The 18,564-nt window shown below is 29.2% G+C and overlaps 1 protein-coding gene across 2 annotated transcripts in view; it reads right to left on the bottom strand.

Moving 5' to 3' along the window:
• Positions 1-11,602, bottom strand: part of LOC129958257 (glutamate receptor ionotropic, kainate 2-like) — a 71,756-nt gene extending 60,154 nt beyond the window's left edge. For both annotated transcript variants that reach the window (XM_056070572.1, XM_056070573.1), the window contains exons 1-2: positions 11,467-11,602; positions 11,231-11,386 (exon numbers count right to left, since the gene is read on the bottom strand). In XM_056070572.1, the coding sequence (XP_055926547.1) occupies positions 11,231-11,386; positions 11,467-11,554 (244 nt within the window). In that variant the 5' untranslated portion in view covers positions 11,555-11,602. The remainder of the gene's footprint in view (positions 1-11,230; positions 11,387-11,466) is intronic.
• Positions 11,603-18,564: the final 6,962 nt, after the last annotated feature.

Below are 18,564 nucleotides of genomic sequence, written 5' to 3'. Positions count from 1 at the left end.
CATTCAAAATGATGACTCATTCCTAAAACACCGTATCTAAACTTTTAACATCAAGAGAAGAAACAATAGATTACATAACAGTATCTAAATCGATATCATTCTCAAGATCTGTAAAAAGCATACCAAAAGGAAAACATATTTTCCTTTGGGAGAAAAGAAGAGCGCTTCTAGTAAAAGAAACTGTTTCGCTAGCATAGGAAAATCTATTGTAAAATGCTCAAATGAATCAACCACTGTATTACAAAAAAATAAATAATAACCACCTAACTCACTTTGGAGATTTGTGTCATTTGTAGAAAGCATGCTAGGACTGTAAACGACATTGAAAAAAATCCACTTGTTTGCCATCTTTTTTTTTTTTCTCTCTCTCTTTTAACTGAAAGGTGGAAGAAATGCAGGCTCTAGGGAAAGGGGAGGGGCGACAGAAATAGCTGTGGCAGGAAGTAAGTTTTCCACCCACGAATAAACAATGTGGCGGTTGCTCTATTTTTGGTGTCTTTCCCAACATCATCTAATTATTGTAGCATACCTTATTTATTTGAGGGATTTAGCGAGATGAGGTACTTTTATATTTTTCGTTATTTTTTCTAACTTGTCACTACGCCATCTTGTAAAACATTCGATTCTTTCTATAGTAACCAGGCTGTAATGAATTTTAAATCTTACTGCGATGTGTTTTCGCCATTGTTTTGGTACATTTATGTCAAAATGCGCAACTGCGCAATAATTCAGGAGAGTTTCATCTTCCAGAATTGTAATGAGAAGTCATTCATTTGAGTAAAACTATTCATAGAAAAGTTGCGCAATCTTCTTCATGCGAACAGTTGCGTAAAAGGAATAATTGAAAGTATAATAAACTTTCTATTTGAAGCTTAACTATTTTCGTTTCAATTTTCCATTGGTCAAAATTTGTACGTTGCACAAAATTCATACTTTTCTTTTTGTTTACTCTTATTACTACGGGATTTTTCATTGATTAATTAAAAGGTCTAAAACAAAACGAATTAATCAACCAAATCGCAATATATTTTCTACAACTAGGAATTACTTAGAGGAAAAGTATTACTGATGACTTTTGTCCTCAGTTGGTTCACTGTTAATTTAATTAAACCAATTTAAAATAAAGCCAATAAGCAAAATAATTTGTTTAGTTGTGCCTTCAGGAAATCGATATTAAAAGCGACAAAAATTATGTATAATAAAAGAAACATCCGCAAATAACTATCATATTTATAGAAAAGGATTTCAAAAAGGAAGTGGAACAAGATCTTATTCCCTAAATATTGTATCAAGATATATAATTCAAATTACAAAATTTGATTAAATAAAGTAGACAGTTGCATTAAAACACTTCTCTACTATGAAAGTTGATAGTAAATAGTTAAAGAATTAAATTTTTATACCTCCTACATAGGGTAAAAGCATCAAATAGCAAAACGTTTCTCTTGCATTCATCTACACACATAAAAGTGTAAGATTTCTGAAGACAAAAATGCAAGAATGAGCTAATTTTTAAATTTGACTAATCACAAGTTCAGAAAAAAGAAACTTATTTCAGAAACGTAAATTTATGCAGTTCAGTAAAGCTTTCATGTGTAAATATTTGTCAAGTAGTATATCACAGAATCATCATTGATATAAATAGAAATTTGTTAATCATGCATAATGTTGTTCACTTTGATTGGTCCACAGTTGCCTCATCGACTTCATATAGAATTTAAGAAACTGAACGTTTAAGGTTTCTAAGAAAAGTACTGGAAAGTCAAGCAAGAGAATAAAATTCTTTGCTAGCACTTCTGTGCATTGCAGAAGAATATTATACTTTAGTAACAGGGAAATCTTGGGTACGCTGTAGTTTTATGCTGTATGTAATCGTAAAACCGGCTAATTTGTAGAAGAATACAAATATAGATTTTTGAATTCCATGCATCCTTTTACGAATTGTATTTACAGAACAATTTAGCGAGTACAAACAACTAGCTCTTTATTTTCCCATGAGGAAAGGTGAGGATGAGTCGTTATAAATGGCTTTTGACTATTTGGCTAATTTTTCGACTTATCCTCATGCTAATGTACGAGGAGTCATTCTACAACCAACATAGCAGCAAAACTTACAACAAAAGTATATCAACATAATAATCTGCACAGTATTCGTGGAAGCCCGTAGACTAATACAATGAGTTCATCATAAGAAGCTATTTTCTAATAGTAGAAATATATAGAGAGAAGGTATTTATATTATATATAATAGGTATATATATATAATATAAATGGCATTTTCATTATATATATATATATATAGTTCAAAGCCATATATAATATATATGGCATTTTCAGAAAATGCTTGGTTCGTTTCATTTTGCTCAACAGTGTGCTGAATGATGATTATTACTATTTAATTTTGATTGGCAAATATTGTTAAAAGAATGCAAATTAGTGTAGATGTAAAAGATGTTCATTTTAACAAGCTTTTGAGCCATTCAGTTAATATAATACCTGACCATTTTTTATAAATTTAATGAAAGTTAATCAGTGCATTATTATATTCTGCTTATTGCCTTTTAGTAATCTTTCACAATATGTATATTATCTATGAAAATTACAAAGAAAATTTCACTGAGACCGATCAGATATATGGAAAAATGCTATAAGTTAATAAATATGTCTCTCAATATATCAGCAAATTTTGCAGACAGAATCATGAACTTTGAACTATATATATATATATATATATATATATAATGAACAGAGAGCAAATAGAATGCATCATCTAATATATAAAGTATATTGCTCTCATGTCAGACATATGTACATTCGCGGGCAAGAAAGAGCCCCAAACTTTATTCTGCTGCCGTTCATCGTATATGAAAACCAAAGATATTATTTTATAGATAGTAACGTATATTAAAAGAGGTCATGCTTAAAATGTTCGTAGGGAATTGTATACGTATTTGCAATTGTGCAAATCTTGACATTTTTTATGGCATCTTTTTTTTTTTTTTTTTTTTTTGATGACATGAATAGATTTCCCATGGGAAAATTACGCGGAGTACAAATTTTAGTTATTATACCAGGATTACATCGGAAGCTAACTGATCATTTTTGTTACAGGGTCGTTTACATATTTAAATGTGTAAAATACTTTTTTTTTAGAAGTCGGTAACAGAATTTTTTATTTTTGTGACATTTTAAAAGAATCTATAAATTTACAATTTACATGTTGAAAGCGATTTTTACTTTTTCCATGACAGAATATCTGCAATGAAAAGAAGTTTGATTCTTTTCCGCAAAGAAATGTTCAAGGGTATTGAAAATTGAGTCTGAATCCCCATTACACTGAGACCATCAAAATAGAAAGTTTTATTACCTGAATATATATTGTATGAATATATTTTACTGTATAAAATTAATATCAATTTTAGTATTAAAATTAATATCTTACGAATAGAGAGAAAGAAAAAAATTAATATATTTTTCTCATTTTGCTCTTTATTCCTGAATTTCTTAATCAGTATATACTATTTATCTTTCGTTATGAAATGATACACCGCTTTATTTAGTGAGCATTAAAAAAAGTAGTACATTTCGGTCATTGATAAATATAAATCAGTTCTCCTCCTTGCTTTACCAGCAACATAGTGTTCTAGACAAATACTTGACTATTTCTTTATCAGTATATATTATTCATCATTCCTTTCTACTCATAAATAGACATGAAATGACACATTACTTTATTTAGCGAGCATTAAAAATTTAGTACATTTCATTCATCAATAAATACAAATCGGTTCTCTTCCATGCTTTACCAGCAATTTAGTGTTCAATACAAATTCTTTTTGATTGCGAAAGATTTCCTTACATTTTATTATTTACTCGTATACAGGATATATGCATTTTACAGAGATAGAACGCAAATCAAGAATATCAGTATATATTATTCATCATTCCTTTCTACTCATAAATAGACATGAAATGACACATTACTTTATTTAGCGAGCATTAAAAATTTAGTACATTTCATTCATCAATAAATACAAATCGGTTCTCTTCCATGCTTTACCAGCAATTTAGTGTTCAATACAAATTCTTTTTGATTGCGAAAGATTTCCTTACATTTTATTATTTACTCGTATACAGGATATATGCATTTTACAGAGATAGAACGCAAATCAAGAATATCATTATAAGCGTTTATTCATTTATTCTTAATATCTTTAATTTAGATTATTATTGCACTTTTTTTAAGCTATTATTCATCACCACATATTTTGCTGTTTCTGATATGAATAGAAATTTGAAAGCAGATGATGTAATAGGAATAATTATAATCCATCCATCTATATATATATATATATATATATATATATATATATATATAGAGAGAGAGAGAGAGAGAGAGAGAGAGAAAGAGAGAGAGAGAGATTATAATTATTTCCCATTATTACATCTGCTTTCAAGTTTCTTTTAAAAAAAAATTCAAATTTTCATATATATCTCGTTTTATAGGATATCTTTAAGAAATATACAGTTTAATAATCGAAAGTTTATATTAGAACTATTTGATTAAAAATAACAAAATGAATTAAATTAAATTGGTATTTATTAAACAAATATGTTAAATGAAAGTATAAAATCAGTAAAAAGGAGTTATAAATTGCAAAATTGTAATAACACATCTAAATATAATTTTTGAAAACAGCATAATTATATTTAAGATTTTGATAAAGATATATGTTAAATTTTTGCATTCGTTCTTGAAAGTTACATTTTTTTCAAAAGGTTATAACAACAGCGTTTTTATGTGCTTAAACAAAAATATTTGACAAATCACGATGGTCCACATAATTGAGATCACATAAAATACGATTGCAAATATTTTATAAAAAATTCATGCATAGTCTCTTGTCTTCTGTGTAACTATAAATCTTTAAAAATAATAACTAATAACTCAAAAATGAATCTCATTTGAAATTTATTCAAACGATTATAAGAACAGTGTTTTTATGAGCTTAAACAGCATATTTGACAAATAAAGATTATTCATATACTTGAGATCACATAAAATATGATTGCAAATATTTTATTAAAAAATTCATTCATAGTCTTCTTTAAAAAAGTAATAGCTCAAAAATGAATCTTATTCGATATTTTGTGCAATGTTTTTGTTATAAAATATTTTTATTCATCAAGGAAAATTCTCGCAAAATTTTATATTTCAACTATTATATTGATTTCAGCATTCAAGAAAATTTAAATTTTTTATTTTAAAATTTCCTTTTATCCATTACTGCCTTTTACTTAAATATTAAGTGAAAAATGCTTCATTTTATGTTGACATAACAGTGGTTAAAATTTTAATCATTTATTTGTAAATCATCAAAATTATTTGAAATCTTTCGTTTCTGCTTGTGTAAGAAATGTTTTGTATTAAAAAAATTAATAGTAAAGGCGTTAAAAAATATAATTAATAGTAAATGCGGCAAAAAATATGAAATATTTTTTGCCACTGATGAAATTTTCTTGTATGTTTTTACAATACAACAACGTCAAAAATGAAATTTGATTTTAGAAACGTATATAAGTAGTATTTGAATGCCAAATAAAATGCTGTCGATATTTAAAAATTTCTTAACGTGCCCTTAAATGCATGGTCTTAGAGGCAATACAGAAAATGTAATGTAACGGAGAAACTGCTTAGAAATATGCTGGAATATTACATGCTTGCATAAAATGGCCTTGTCTTTCGATTTATGCTGAAATTTAAGAGTCTTACTATTTAAAAGTTTCTAAACTTCAGTTCTGAATTTTTTTTTTTTTTTTTTTTTTTTTTGCATTTTAAAAATTACTTTTTAATGAAACGTTTGTGTGTAAAATCTATAGAATACGTTATACTTTCATGACAAAAAGAGTTTCGGTCAATAAATATATTATCATTTAATACATGAATAAATGTTCCAATTTTCCTTTTAACCTAAGAAAGTCAAATTTTTTCTTAGCTTATAATTCCGAAACAGTTACACTTGACAAATAAAATTTGATTTCGTGGAATTTTGAAATACGATGAGAAAAATGAATTAAAGAAATGAAATTAAAGAAAAGAACTTTTTTCATATTTCCATATATATATATATATATATATATAAACGGTCCCTTATGATATTTTTAATCAAAAATTCTTTAAGATTACGCTAATTCTTTTCGAATGATAAATTTTTTTTTATGACTGTATGACGAACAATACTAAAATTCAGCTAAGAGGCTCCATTTTTCTGTGACTGTACATACTTTTTCACTCTCAAAATACCTCTAGGAATACATTTATATCTGACTGTAAATTTTCGCTCATCAATAACAAATTAGCAATAAAATAAAGCTATATGATAAAAAAAACACTGTTATCAATATTGCTAAAAGTCTTAAGTTTGTTTTACATATGTTTTGTAGTCCTTTTATGCAAATAACTGATTTAATGTGATCCATTGACTCATTATCATGAATTCAATCTCTTCATTTATTCATTCAATGACAGCAATGTTTTGAAATTGCATTTTATATCAACGTTATTGTGCTTACATAGTACTATTGTGCTGTTTTCACGTTTCATTGAAAGCGGTTTTATGTAAATGTTAAAAAATCGAAACAAGAAAAGAAAGTGATATTTTAAATGTGGGATATGCAGTTGCTAATAATAACAATTTGAAATTTCCATTGAATTTTTCATTCATTCTTCAATTCATTTGAAATGGCTCCTTTCAAATTCATATTTATGACAAGATCAAAACAGAAAATTTAATGGGTGAAATGTGTATTATAATTCTGAAGCAATAGCTTCTCCAGTTTAGAAACTAAATTCATGGAAATACCCGAATGAACATACGGAAATACTGTACATTTCTAGAATAGATTTAATGGAGGTCATTAATGTATGCATGAACATTTTAAAAAATCCTTCAAAATTTCTGACACTTAACGAATTATAATCCATCAAATTGATTTATAATATTTCTATGGTTCAGAACTTTATTATTTATAAAGAATTCCCGAATTCTCTCTAGCCTAATTCTATTTTCAAGATTTAGATCAGATCATTCTTATTGTTGAATAATTTACTGATGCTCCTAACCTGTTCAAACACGGTTTTTTTATTGATAAAGAAATATAACATGTAATATTTTTTTAAAGAACTTTCTAATCTCTAAAATATAATATGCTTTTGGTGTTTCATTTACTTTAAAAAAACATTTTTTACAAATCTGTATTCCAATTGACTATGAAGTATCCTGTGGGCAGAATTGGAATTTTCATTTGTCTTATTTTAGTGGATATGCGTATTTCTCTGCAGTTGGGATCATCTCATTATTTTGCCTAATAAAATATTTTCATTTTTCTTGTTAAGGATTATATACTCTAAATTTCTTATTTTCTTTTTAGCTCAGTACTGAAAATTGAAATATTCAATTTGGAAAACAGTCAAAAAGCTGAAAAATGCAACTAAATCTAAAAATGTTTCTGATTACTTTATTTCTATCTGCTGTGTATCCAGTTTCAGTGCTCAAGAATACAATTCAAGATCACATGTTTCACCCAGTAGAGTATCTTTGCATGAATGCTGTCAAAATAATTGAATCAGCAAATCGAAAATTATTATTGTTAGTAAAGAGCCCTTCCTTTTTCATTTTGAATAAACATGAATGTTTGTATTCGTTTTATGGACATGCCATTATTAGAGAAAAACTGATTATGGTATTGTTTCCACTTTTATTTATTTCATTCTGAGTATTAATACTTTCCTTGTTGATGGGCATTCGAAAATGAATGGCTGATTGAAAAATTGCATTAAGCAATGGAAATTTTAAAAAAATAGCTTACTCAAATAATGACTTTTATTTTATTAATATACTAGCCGTCTTTGTCACCCAGTTGGTTTAAAGGGAAAATTGTTTGTGCTTGATTTCCATTAAATGTCTTAGGCATCACTTCATATTCCTGAAATCCGTTATTCCGTCAATAAACTATTTTTAAATATCAGATTACCATTAATATTAAAGTCATGTTATTTTAATAGTTTTACACGTGTTCATTTCCTACAAGAGTCCCCCTAATAGAGTCAAGTAACATGCCGTTACATGTTACTTCAAGCAACATGGCATTTCTTCTTTAATTAAAAATTTAATTAAAGAAGAAATGAAATTTTGGTGGTTTTTCCCGAGATAATTTCTTAAAATATCTCTCAAAAAATATTTGTTTACCATTTTAAAAATTAAAAAATAGAATTAACTTCTAATAATAGAAAAATAACTTCGTTTCATCCCTCTGGCTCTATCATTGCATTCCCTTATTCCTTATGTAAATGGCATAGGTATTAAACTAACTCTTCCTTCTATAGGCTCTGACAAAGGAGGAATATCAAAAGTTCATATGTTTTAGGAATCGATGAAAACTATTTAAATTTCTTAGCAGTAATGAAATTCATTCTTAAAAAATTATTTTCTTAAACTAATCAAAATTGAAGAAAAATGATAAGTCTAAAAATTAATAATATTAAAAAGTTTTTTTAGGTTTTAAAATGGTGAAAATATAATTTTTGTGCAATAATACTTTCGCTTATTATCTCGGAAAAAACCGTCAAAATTTCATTTTTCCTTTAATTAATTAAAATTTTAAAACATCGGTACAGATTAAGCATTTCTACTCTCTGAAGTATATTTAACTAGTTTTCTTAGCTCTATATCATACAGTCTGGCTTGTAAACGGCCAACACAAACACACGCAAACACACAAATGCGCATTTCCAACTTTACTGTTAGTAGAAATTGTGTTGCTCTCTTATTGTAATTAATGTCGCAAGAATAAAAAGTGTGCATTTAATATTTTAGAAATCAATTAGATATATGATCATTACATAAATTATCATTAGATAAATTAATAAATTACAAACGAACACTTTAACCCTTTCACTGCCAACGGGGCATATACATCCCACTAACCGTTTAAAATCAGCTTAAATAGTTCTTTTTTTAGTGAGGGGAGGGTGTATTTGGCTATCATGTACAAGCCACAGGGGTTTAAAAACATTTGAAAAAATCGAATAGATAGGTCTAATACAGAAGCTATTATCTTCATTTTCAATGGGATTGGAAAGAAAAGGATTTTTTTTAAAAATTGGTAGTCAAAGGGTTGCGTGAATTTTTTAATGCATTTGTTTTTTAAATGTTTCCCCGTTTTAAAAAGGCTAAAGTTTTTTCCTTCCCGTAATAGGGGATTCATTGACTGCATTATTTAATTAGATTGACGAATTATTTAAACTTCATATTCTAATTTCTAAAAAGCTCGAAAACAGAATTCCCACATAATAAATAATTTGGAAAGTTTCAAAATGCATCTCAGCAGAACAAAAAAGAAAAAAATATTAGAAAACAACAAAGAATCTAATTGTATAATCTCATATCCTTTACCTTCATCAATAAGGAAGGTTCCTGCATTATACAATGAAGTTTTGTATTTTTATTAAGTATTTTTTTCACTGCTTATTTAGTTCGAATTTTGCATTTTCTGAAAAAGACATTACTAACGAGTAACTTCAGAGAAAAATCGATCATCATGTAGAGAGCAAAATGGTTGAATCCAATTTAGTTAGACTTATTATATAAAAATGTACTAAAAAATGTATTCTTGAAACTAAGCATTAAGATATATTAAATCATTTAAATTTAATCATAAACAGCTCTTTTGCTGATATACAAATTGATGCGTTAGGTATCAATAAAGAGTTTCACTCTAAAATTGAAAAATGTCAATTCAATATGCCAGAAAAGATATTGTCCTAAGAGTGGGAAGAATTCCATACTCAATAGAAGCACTGTCTGTGTGCATTTACTGATGTTTCCTCAAATATTTTTTCTGGAATGGCGCCAATAACCCACTCATCGATGTTAATCCTAGAACAGGTTTAATAAAACTTTGCAGAGTTCAGAGATCTAAGCATCTTAAAGCGATATTAATCAAACAGAATTAAAAGAGAGTGCACGTTTAATATCTGGCAAAGAAAGGGTTAGGAAAAGTATATAAAATAGTTCTCAACAGCGTCATATACTAATCTTTAATTAGAAAAATATTAATTTTATTAAAATTACTTGAGGAACCTTTTCACCTGATACCATTGCAACAATGAAAGAGTTTTCTCGATTAAAGAATACTTTAAATTAACATAATTTTGACTTGCCTAATTTAACAGATATCAAACTGTATATGACGTAGATGCTGTAATTTAAGAAATGTTAGTAGATTTGTTATACTATGGGAAGGCATTACAAATTTGGTCGCCCCTTTGGGAGTAAAATTTGAGCTTCTTCAAATTTTGATTCTGTAGCAATGCATAGGGCTTTGTTTATAACTGATGTTCCTCCAAAAGACTCAAAGGATAATATAAACACAATGACCAAGTTAAAAGGGTTCACAGATCCCTGAAGATATGACAAGAGAAACACCCCTTTCTAATATTTTAAACAGATGTAGTTAATGGTTTTATGATGCAATAAATGTTTCGTTACTATTTTTGATACTAGAAAAAAATTCAAAAAAATATTAAAACGATTCAAAAGCAAACATTGAAATTCATATGTAATTTCTGAAACTTTATATGCTTTTGTTATTATCAAATGAAATAAGATGAAGATGTAGGAAAAAGAAAGAAAAAATCATTCGATTCTATTTTGTATTGAGTTTGTATGGAATAAATACATTTTACGTTTCTCGGTTGTTGTTGTTTTGTTTTTTTACAATGTAATGCCTCATATGATTTTAACAAAAATAATTAATGTATTTATTAGTTGACGACAACCAGAGTTCAAAACTTAATCATAGCAAATCTGCTGAATTCAAATTCTTCAAGTACGTAGAACGAAGGGTAAGGCGAAAAATCTAAATGACTGTAGCTGGTAAAATAAGAGTCTTCTCTCCTCGAAAAAAATATATTCTCTCTTTTGATTTGCATATTTTTATAATAATCTGATTTCTGAACCTAATTAAAAGTAGATGAAACTGAAATTCTGTGCTAACTTTTCCTCCTGTGTTTACAAATAAGGATCCCCCTCTGATATTTCAATCTTTTATTTGACTTTCTTTTTTGATTCACGAAATTCTAAGAACTGACTTATTGTCGCCTTCTAATAATCTCATCAAAGCATATCAAAACACTGAAATCTCAAGATAAAGATGAAAGGAGGACTACCTGATTTAGCGGCATGAAAGCTACTCTGGGGCTTCAGGCGTTCGATCTTCGCGGAGAGTTTGGATTTGGGAAGCACGGCATCATCCGCGTTGATCCGATCCACAGCATACCGGAACGCCATCTCCCGGTCATCGTCGAAATTTTCGAAAAGACCTCCTGCGAAAAATAAACAAAAGTTGAGCCATCTTCCTCGACACAGCTCCTGGAAGCAATTCTTCCATCAAAAGTCTGCTTACCTATGATGATGACCTCCGGTAGGGAGTAACGAAGCCCCAAATTGAGGAAGAGCAGAGCTACGCGGAACACATCCACGGTTGTCCCCATCTCGACACCCAAATCCTGCGCCTCCCGTTAGTCTCCTCTAGTCTCCACTCTGCGCATGCTCAGCATCTGCAACACTTACTCCCCCACTGCCGCTCCCTAGCATTAGGGGAGAATTCTTTCAGTACACATTTTCTTTGTGCCCCCACCCACCACCCACCCGCGCGAAATTGGCTTTATTTTCTGATTTAGCTGGAATAGTTAACGCCGGCCTTCTCAATTATGTATTGTTTACCTTCTGCTTGAATAGAAAGACCACTCTTTGAGAACTTAGTTTCTTGTTGGGGGTGAAAATTGAATTTCCGGACGCCACTGCAAAGAGATAGTTTTATTAATATCCGTTTCCTTGCTAAACATGCTTCGAAAAAGAAAGGTGGAATATATTAGGGACACGGAAAAGGGGTTAATTTAAAATGAATTATGCTTGGCTGTTGTCACGAATCTTTTTTTAATGAATTAAGTTTCATTCTTTTTATTCATTTTAGTTATCAGATTGTCCAAGAAAGAGATGTAATCAATTTTAGTTGTACATATAATTTGAACAATTCATTAAAGGAGACTGATTTTCCTTTTTTTTTTATAGAATTACACAAGTAATGTAAGCGCTGAAAGGATAAGGATTCTACTTTTTAGTTGATACGCAGTAGAATACTTCGTCTATTTTAGTAGCAAAAATATCCTTCCTTTTGATTTGATTTCATAATAAAACTTTTTGTTTAATATCCAACAGTTAACATTTATACATATAATATCGAATAAAGGACACTTCTCCAAGTTCATATTTATTCTCTTTTTAATTTCCTAAATTACAAATAATTACACGTACTCATTTAAAAAGAAAACAGAAAGGCTTCAACACGTCTTTCTTGGAACTGAAAATGAAAATAATGTTAGTACTTAAAGGGTTTCAGTTTACTTATTTTTTTACCTTACGTATTTTGTTTTATACGACTTAAGAGATTTTCTTTAAAAGAATTAGTTTTATCTCTCCTCCCCATCAGCACTTAGACCTAAAATGCTAAATGAATGCTCACTCACGCCAAAAATAAAAAAGTCAACATACGTACATGGAGTTGGTCAAAGGTGAAATCGATCAAATCTCTATTTTTAATAACTACTTCAATTACATCATTCAGTGTTTCTTCATTATTTTCATTTCATATGGTTCAATGAAACAGGAAAGAACTAGGGAAAAGGTTATGTCAAACGGTCTATCTGAAACAACTATTTTAAATGATCTGCTCTGAAAAATAAACACAAATCCTTTTCGATTTAAGACCGATTAAGACCGACTTAAGAAGTCGTATTTCTGTTTTTCAACCCCACTCTCATTCATGCGGATTATAAAAATTGTGCACTAAAATTCTGTCTAAGCTGTGCGTATTCAAACTATTCTTCTGTGTATTCAGGCACCACCGGATAAATAGTGCAGAAAGAAAATCCTGGCTGAGGGACTCACCGTTTTAAAGAAAATTCAAAAGTTTCGCGTCAGATCTAGTATAAGAAAAATAAACCTTATTGAACCTCACGTCATTGCAAAACGGATGAGAAACAGAGATTAAAAGGAACAAATGTCATTTGGCTCGCTTTAAAATTCTGTAACTAACTGGTCGCTGGATTAGACGTGGGTTCGCGTACTATCGCGATGACTTGAATTCGTTCTATTGCTTTCTTATGGCGGCATGTAAAACTCCAATGACTTCAGGAAGTGACATAGACTTAGTTACATCAGTGACATAGTTGCATGCTGTCTTCACATTTGTCGACATTACGTAGCTGAGTGGTGTGCAGTTAGCCATTACATTGTTCTTGTACTCATGCCTTAAAATACGTGGAGGTGGTTTTAAACAACTGTTTATATCAAATGTGCGTTTTGCTATTCTTGTTTATATTAGTCCACCTATCGGCAGATATTCTGATCGCTTTGTTTACTGAACGTCTTTGTTTGACACGCCTAAAATGCAGATTAACTCTTAAAAGCGTCACAGCCTGGACAAAGGGGATGTTTTCCCCTTCTGCGTTTTTTCCGCATATTGAATGTGATATTTAACTCGGACAACAAAAGGCAGTGTCAGTTGTTCATAGCACGTGTCTTTCGCTTTGTGTGAGGACCCTTCTGTTAGTATTCTCAAAATAGTTTGAAATTGCCTTGTAATTTCGAAATCCAGCAAGTCCGTATAGGAATAGATGATCGTGTTGCGATTGTCTCATAAAACACTACGGAAACTTATTTAAAAAATAAATGTTTAGAGTTTTTGATTTCATATGAATCTGATTATTACAGATTAAATGTGTACATTTCTCTTTTCCTTTATACATACCTGTGACAACATTTTTATTACATCGAACTGTAAAACTAATTAAGTACGAGAGATTTAATTTCTGAAACAAAAACAAATATATATATATATATATATATATATATATATATATATATATATATATATATATATATATATATATATATTAATAATTTTTATTAGAAGTAAATAAATTTTCTGTTCTGCCATTTAAACATCTGTATTTGTAAAATAACAGTTCTTTTATGCGTTTTTAAGAATAAGTGAGGCTGATTTCATTTCATACTATCGAAAAAATATTCCTGTTAGAATCGTTTATAATCATTAATTGAATTACAATTCTTAATTATTTATTTTGTGTTTGGCAAGAATTTTTATAGTACCACATCATCGCAGCATTTACAAAAATGGTATGTTTCTTGTAATCTATTGAAAAATTAGATTTTTTTTTAATTTAAAGCTTTCAATATAGCAAATGAATCATCGGGCCGCAGAGACCTGGTAATAAGGTCTCAACTTCAGAACCGGAGAGTTTCAGGGTCGAGACCGATTCCACCGAAGAAACGCCGTGTAAATGGGTCTGGTGCAAATCCGTCGAGGATAAACATCCACCCACTGGTGTGGTATGGAAGCTTGGAGAGGACGATGCCATCTCATGTGTCGTCCTCGTCATCTGATTGTGGTTCAGAATTACGAAGTCCGTCCCAAAATATCCTTAGTGTTGTTTTAAAACGAACGTTAATATAATTAAACTCAAGCTAAGAGAAATAACCAAAATTTTTTCTAGTTTTTTTTTTTTTCTTTTTTTTTTAAATAAATAAAATATTCTCAGAATATTTCTGCAACATCTAAAAATTCAAAAGTTTACCTTATATCTTTTCTGGTCAATTTTTTAAATCGATTTTAATCATTTAAAAAATTTAGTGCCCACAATTCCGAAATAGGGACATTTATAAATACTTCTTTGCTATGTAATGTTAAGACTTTGAATTATTCTACATTTTTTTTATTTTCTCTTTTTATGCTAATATATATGTGTTGGCGATAGCTTTCGTTTGTTTTAAAACAATGATTTAGAAAAGGAAACATAAGTGCACCACTCATCATCAAATGAAGATTCGGAAAGTAAAATGTTAATAAACAAATGAAACATTTTTAACTATTGATGAACAAGAATAGAACAGAAAAACTATTCATTTAATTTATTTTCAAGTTTTTCATTGATGAAAATAAAATATTTAACTATAAGTCTCTTAACACATTTTTATATTTCATCATTTGCGAACAGAATTTGCAGAACTAACATAACGAATATCTCAAATTTATTGGAAAAATCATGTATGTGTGATTTTTATAACTGTCTGTTTGTTATATAAGTGTTTTTAATATAATAATATATTACATAAATGCAAAAAGTAAATATTTAATATATATATAAACTGGATGAATTGAAAATACATTCTATCATGAAATTTTGTAATTATTTTTCCAATAATCAGCAGCCAAAAAAAAAAAAAAACTCTAATTAGATTTAAAGCAATTTTTCCATCTCACCTGTATAATTACATTTCTCATTCTGAATTACTGAACTGAAACAGGATAATCGAATCCAAGAAAAGAATTAAAAAAAATGTTCACGTTGCTTTACAAATGAAATAAATGATAATGGAAAGTTATTGGAAATACGTTTTATAAAATTTGCATTTAAGTGTTGTGAATATTTTATTAAATAATAATAGCTTAAAAATTTTGCTTCTTTTCTTCAGACTATTGTCCGAAAAGAAAGGCAACCTTCTCTGTAATTCTTAAAGGCAGCACAACAGTTTACCTCTATAATCATCAGTTTAATATTTAATGTCACCGTCATTGTGGGCGTCAGAAGGTATTTCAACAAATAAAATTTGTCCGCATATTATTGTAAATTTGTGTTTTGGCTATTGAAATCTAAATTGGTATAAATTAGACTTTTGTTATTGACCGTTTTGTTATATTCCTATGGAAACCTTTGAACAACAAATCAGAACATTAATTTCCTTTCTTTAAGAAAAAATCAAAACCATACGTTTTATTAAGATGAATGTAAAATAAATATTGATTTCAGAAAAGAAATAAAGTCAGATTTCTCAAGGTAACCGTTTATTCTCAGCATTTTTAAAGTATCTTGAAAGCACGTATCTCTAGCATTTACAAATTGTGGCTTTTGTTGTAATTAGTTAAAAAAGACTGACTTTGAATTTATCAGAAGTCATGGATTCGTCTACATTTAATAAGAAAACTAGAAATATTCACGACAAATCTTTCGGGGAGAACTTCAAAATTTATCCTCAACTTATTTTGAGAGAACAAATTGCTGCAGATAATTCTTTGAATCCTTTAACTCCATTTTTGACATCATTATTTATATTTGGTATTTATATTTCTGAAAAGGATGAGACAATTGGAAAGTGTCGCAAGATTTTACGTTTCATTCATTCAGCGATTATTGCAATGCCTATGCATTATTGGATTCTTCTTTACCTATCTTATTTCTTTCGGAATGAAGGCTCATGGAAAATTTTTAGCCAAACACTAGTGATAGGAACGTCAGTAGCGACGCTTGATCTGGCTATATACCGAAAAAAAGAAATTGAAACCTTCGTTCGCTATTTTACTTTTGATAAAACAGCATCTTTACGTAAATCTCAAAAACGGAAATATTTCAGATGCGTTCGGATTTTCAATGCCGTCGTGTGGATTTACGTATTATTGTGGATGACAACATTTTTAATAATTCCCACGAATAAAAAGCCCGAAGAACATTTCACAGAATTTTTCTACCAACACGTAGTGAATAAAACATCTCGTCAGTTTGCGAAATATTTAATTCAAGTAAATGATGCTTACCTTTGCCTGATGACCGAAGGATCTATTACTTCATTAATAGGATTGTACATAAGTTCAGTGTGTGCAGCTAGTTTATGGTTCAAAAAAATGGGAGAAAATGTGAAACAATTTGCTAAATCCCAAACAATGAATCTTCTTGATTTGAATCACTTACAAAGACTTTATGACCAAATTCTTTCTCGTATTATCCTTTTGGATGTAGCTTTCTCGCTGTCAGTACTTTTGTGGTACTTCATGGTGATGCTCACTCTTTGTATCCGCGTCATTGCTATCATTGGGGAAACTGATTCGCAATCAGATATCCAAGGAATGCTTATAATCAGCTTTGGATTGTTTAGAGGAACTTTTATGATTTTGATTGGAATTGCTTTTTGCGCTCAGTACCTTACAGACACTGCAAAAGCAGCAGTTCTGAAGATCGAAATTCTCACAGTATCAACGAAGAATTCTGCTGCTTACCAGGAACTCACAATCTTACTGCGGATGCTTGAACTGAAGCCACCAGTAGTTACTCTATGGAACTTCTGTGCTATTGGCAAGCCTTTCCTTATGTCTTGTGTGCAAACGATGGTGACTTATGTAATAATATGTTTGCAAATGACTCCAGCTGGAAAAACTTTATTGCACATATAAAGACTACTGAATTATATCAGTTTTCAGTTCAGTAATAATAATTCGTCAAATACTTTGTTGTCACTATTTGTTTAGAAGACAGAATTTTCTCATGTTTAAGGAGACGAAAAATTTCTTTATATTTATGACTTTTTGAAATTATGCATTGAATATATATAGAAGAAATGCAATATTTAATCATATATTATAAGATAAATTGAAATATTTCAAAAATTGTGAATCTAAAATTCACTTTTTATGCAATTAAAGTGAGCAATTCACTCAAGCAATTAAAGTGAGCAATTCACTCAAGCAATTAAAGTGAGCAATTCACTCAAGCAATTAAAGTGAGCAATTCACTCAAGCAATTAAAGTCAGTCAAATCAAATAATATTAATTTGCGTAGCATTTAGCACCTACTTTGTTCCAGCTTTACAAAACAGACTTGCTTATTCAGCTGTATATTTATTCAAATATTTTTTTCTAAATTAAAAATCCAGTTAATTAAAAAATATCTCACTTATTTTTTAAATCAAAAATTGTATTTTTGAATTATGACTATTGGAAATTCTAATATGCTTACAACAAACGAACCTCTATCAAACATCCAAAATCAACTAAATTAGCTTCAAATCCTGCCTGGCAGTGTAACCCAATTTATTGGTTAGGTAAATGTTTTTTAAAGTTCTCTCATAGTTCTAAACAAGCAATAATTTTTATTTGTATCACCTTCGAAATATGTGACTGACATAATGAAAGTGAAATAACAGAAATGTCGTTTAATATTTTGTTATTGATTCAGAAACCAACCTTTCGAAATTGCTAAAACTCGCTTTCAGGTTTCAGCTACTGTGTTCACACAAAATTAAAAATAAAAAAACGAATGAAACTTCGAGTGATTTCCTTAAGGAAAAAAGTTGCTGTTCGTTACCCCCTATTCATTTCGTTTATCGAATTTATTCAACCGTTAACTGTTATTAGACTTTCTGAAAAGGGAACGTAAGTACGTTTCACTTTTTCATTTTCTCTGTTGTCTGAAAATGTAATTAGATGTTATTTTCCGCGAAAGCACAAGGAGTTCACAGAGTATTTCAAATGTTTATATAGTTTTCGTAATTTTTTTGCTTTTTCTAATAAGTTAAATTAAACATATAAATTTGAAATCACGATAATCAATCAACGTGTGATGCATATTACACGGTAGTTAAGAACAATGTA

Source organism: Argiope bruennichi, chromosome X1, assembly GCF_947563725.1.
Source record: "Argiope bruennichi chromosome X1, qqArgBrue1.1, whole genome shotgun sequence".
Classification (NCBI taxonomy): Eukaryota; Metazoa; Arthropoda; class Arachnida; order Araneae; family Araneidae; genus Argiope; species Argiope bruennichi.
The sequence above is the reverse complement of the archived record's forward strand: the minus strand, read 5'-3'. Positions and strand labels throughout refer to the sequence as shown.